The 4325-nt window shown below is 44.3% G+C and overlaps 1 protein-coding gene across 1 annotated transcript; it reads right to left on the reverse strand.

Moving 5' to 3' along the window:
- Positions 1 to 4: 4 nt before the first annotated feature.
- On the reverse strand, positions 5 to 637 carry LOC112617749 (disintegrin and metalloproteinase domain-containing protein 20-like; the record flags this gene model as incomplete). Its single annotated transcript, XM_025374441.1, has 1 exon — positions 5 to 637. A coding segment is annotated over exon 1 (498 nt), but the record flags the coding sequence as incomplete, so codon positions are not given.
- Between the last annotated feature and the right edge of the window lie 3688 nt (positions 638 to 4325).

Raw genomic sequence — 4325 nt, forward strand, 5'->3', positions numbered from 1 at the left:
TTGCGTTGGGCTCGGCCACTATCTGAGAAACAACATGTTCAAACCTGCGGGAATCCTGGAGGGGTTTGATTTCGTAGGCGAGGTCGTCCAGCTTCATGATGCCTCTGAGGCCCCCGTAGCACGTGTCGACGGTGACCATGGACAGAGGCACCTCCTCCAGGTAGCCGAGGTAGTAGCAGTCTGGAGGGATGTAGGGGTCATCCACCTGCAAGGCTCCTTGGTCATCCTGAGTTGTCATCAGCAGATGTCTGGGCCAAAGAAGGTGTTTTCTCCGCATGTGAACGACGTGTCTTTGACCCCCAAAACGCAGGCTGTAGGACAGCCAGCCGGGAAACTGAACGCCTTTGCCATGGTGCGTCTCCTTCCTGGGAATCACCACCTCAGAGGATGCGTAGTGCCACAAGGGACGGCCTTGAGAACACCAGACTGGAGCCAGGAGTGCCCAGAGCCCCAGCAGCAAGACGGGGGCCCTAAGGGTGACCCGCACCTCTGCTGGCGTCATGCCCCAGCCCAGGGATAGTCATCCAAAGAGAATGGGAAAGGAAAGGACTGCCCTTGGGGAAGCCAGGACCCAACCAGTTGCGGTGACTGTGTCCCTCCCAGGGAGACCCTGACATAGAACAAAGGACCTCCCCCCAGGCTCCTGCACCACACGTGGGGGCACCTGGACTCCGGGAGGGAATGAGGTAACAGTCCCAGGGCGGGGCAGAGGGTGGGCCTGGACAGGATGGCAGCTGCTGCGCTGTGGGATAAGGCTGAGGGTCCTGGCTGTGAGGACTTATCTGGAAGGGAAAAGGGAGAGGGAAGCAGGGCTCTGTCTCTTTTACCACCGTCAATCTTTTCTGTTGCTTTCTGAATCTGCAAAATACAATGATGTGTTCAATGCCCTCGCATCAGGCGTGTTATTCTCGGTCGCTCTGTGGGTTAACACTGCTCCTTTCTGTGGGTCACATTGCTTACTCCGTTGCCATGTGGAGGTAGACACTGCCAATACTCTCCTTGTGGACTGAATGTTTTTCTAGTCTTAATAAGTACCCATGTCTTATTCTTTTTGATGTTGTTTCATTTTGTTTTGGCTTTGAAGTTTGGTTTGAAGTTACCAGACTGTGAAAGGGAAGTATCTTGGGCCCCCGTCAAGCGGGGACGCACTCAGGGAAAAGCTGCCTCCCAGTCTATTTAAAGCTGTCCCTCTGGTCACAGAGATAGACGCATCTTCTGAAGGCCTCCTCTGCAAACACTTATCACAAACTCAAAAGAATGCAACCATCTGTCTCTCACCTACCTGTGACCTGGAAGCCCTAAGTGGGGAGGACTTGCTTTGAGTTGTCTCAGCCTTTCTGGGTGGAACTAATGTCCTTCTTACTTATACTCACTGGTGTCTCATGTCTCCCTGAAGTGCGTCAATCAAGCTGTGCCCGACCACCCTTGGCACATGTCATCAGGACTTCCTGAGGCCGTGTCACAGGCGTGTCCTCAACCCTGGCAAAGGAAACTTGCTAAATTAACTGAGATCTGTCTCAGAGTTCCTGGGTTCACAAGATCAACAGTTGAAATAGGGTAACTCTTTCTTCTGTGCTGTGTAAAACCCTTGTGAATTATGGTACTTTTTACTTAGTCCATCTATTGGGGGCAGACGCTATTCCTGACCCCATGAGAGCCCCAGGTGCTGCCCCTCCGATGCTTCTGTGTGGTTCTCTCCTGGTCTTTGGTCACTTCTTCAGATGCACCAGCCAATCAGTTCTCAGGGAAGGACACAGGGGGCCCTCTGTGGGTGTCTCATGTCTGAGAACGAATATTTCGCATATTTCTCCCATACTGAGTCCTCTGTGTTCAGTCCTGATTACCAAATGGAAACCCCTGGGCATCCCAGGGCTGTGGGTCTTCTCTCAGAGCTGCAGGATCAAGTCTAGGCTTGTTTTCACCAGGAGAGAGAGGGCCCTGTTTTCCTGCCTTCTCCTCCATAGCAAGCTGTGATGTGGGAGGCCTGAGGAGAGGGCAGAGCCCAGAGAGATGTGAGAGTCCTGGAGGAGTTTGGTGGCAATGGCAGCATTTGGGAAAATATGATGACTTATAATATGACTGTGCCATGAAACTCACTTAGCAATTATTATTATTCACACATGTGGACAAATTCAAATACACTGCTTGAAGCAAACTTTAAGAGATATAAACAGAGAAATAGAAAACAATATAAAAATAAGAGAAGACCTTAATACCTCACTTACAACACTGTATAGCAAATCCAGAAAGAAAATTCTTAAGCCTCCGAACTTGAGCAACACTATTCAACAAATTCACCTAAAAGACAGTTATGGAACCTTCGAACCAAGAGCCATGTAATACACACTCTTCTCGAGCACACATTGAGCATTGTCCACGGTAGGTTATATGTTACATCATAAGATGAGCATTAACATTTAAAGAAGTAATCCTAACCCTTCTCTAACTCTTTCAAAAATTTGTGAAGGGTCAACCTTCCAAACTATTTCTGAGGCTACCATTACACTATTACCAGTAATATTACCAGTAATAGACAAATGCACCACAATAAAATAAAATTATAGATCAATATCATTGGTAGACACAAATTAACCACTCCAAAAATAGTAATCTGAGTCCTAAAGATTTTACAGAAGGCCACACACCATGACCCACTCAAATTTATTCGGAGTTGCACGATGATTCAACATCCTCAATCAATCAATTTGGTACACCACATTAAAAAGTAAAGAAAAAGTATTTCAGTAACGTTTCAAGAGACATAGAAAAAACATTTGAAAAAATTCAGGGTTTCATTATAAAACTTCTGAAAGTAGGAAGGCAGTAAAACAACTTGTACATAATAAAATCCATTTTAAAAAGTCACAGCTACTGTGAAAGGTTAGACTATTTTGTTCTAATATCTGAAACAAGGCAAGAATACAGCTTGAGGTATTACACTTCCAGGCCTCAAAATTTATTGCACACTTAGAGTAATAAATCAGAATGGTACTGGCATAAATGCATGCAGGGAGCTTAGACATAAACCCACATATTGATGGCCAGCTGTTTCTCAGCATGAGAACCAGTGATATACAACGTCTAAATTATAGTGTCTTCCAAAGAGCATGTTATGAAAACTGGATTTTCACATGCAAAGAATTAAGAATTTTAAGTTAGAATAAACACAAAAATTAACTCTAAATGCATTAAATATTTAAATGTAATAAGCATAACTGTAAAACTCCCACTCCTGAAAACAATAGCAATCTTTTTCTGGATTTTGCATTCAAAACACATATAAAAAAAGCAGAATTGAACAAGTGGGACCAGATTTTACAAAAGATTCTGCAAAGCAACGAAATAATTCCAACTTACAGAATTGGATAGTACACCACGTATCTGAAAAAGTGTTAATATCCAATATATAAATAAAATTTCTATAACTCAATAGCAAAAATAAAAATAGCCTGTTTTTAAAATAATCAGTTTTACACCTTTAACAGTATAAGAACCTAGAACTCAGGTTAAATGTTTTTCTCCATGGCTAACGGTCTGTCTTATGGTGTACTTGGCTGGACGATACTTTGTATTGATTTGACAAAACACTGATCCAAGTGGTGTTGTGAATTTTTTAACAGAGGTTATTAAAACCGTAATAGTTGACTCTGTGTTAGGCAGATTATCATTGCTAACCTGCTTGGCCCTGATTCCATCAGAGCAGAGCTGGAGAAGGTCAGACTCCATGGTGATCAAGCAGCTTCAGCTGTTTCTGAGACTTCCAGCCTGCACTTACTGATGGCCGGCCCTGAGGACATTGGATGTTTCCAGCCATCCCCCAAAATCGTCATCCCCTACATCTCACAGGAAAGTGGTGTGTCCATCTGCAGCTTGTCAAACCTACATTTCAGACAGAGAAAGACTCTCCAAAATCAAATAATATTTATTTGAAAATGGGCATCGCAAGGGGAGTATGCGTGGGCACATTTAAGGAGGTAAATGAAGACATGTGTTTTAAAGGATAACTGAGGAGGCTTACTGAGCTGTTTTCAGACAATTATCCTGGCTAGAAGAATCAATGACAAGGGTGGAATCAGTTTAAGGTTGGACAGGGAGTGGTAGGGTAGACATCCCCACAATATTAATACTTTTATTGTTGTGGTAGCCTTAGCTTTTGTTCAAGGTTGTAGTTGTGCAGATAATTTGTGTGTGTGTGTGTGTGTGTGTGTGTGTGTGTGTGTGTGTGAGATTGAGTCTCACTCTATCACTCAGGCTGGAGTGCAGTGGCGCAATCTCAGCTCACTGCAACATCCGTCTCCGGGGTTCAAGCGACTCTCCTGTCTCAG

This window comes from Theropithecus gelada, unplaced genomic scaffold (genome assembly GCF_003255815.1).
Source record: "Theropithecus gelada isolate Dixy unplaced genomic scaffold, Tgel_1.0 HiC_scaffold_391, whole genome shotgun sequence".
In the NCBI taxonomy this organism is placed as follows: domain Eukaryota; kingdom Metazoa; phylum Chordata; class Mammalia; order Primates; family Cercopithecidae; genus Theropithecus; species Theropithecus gelada.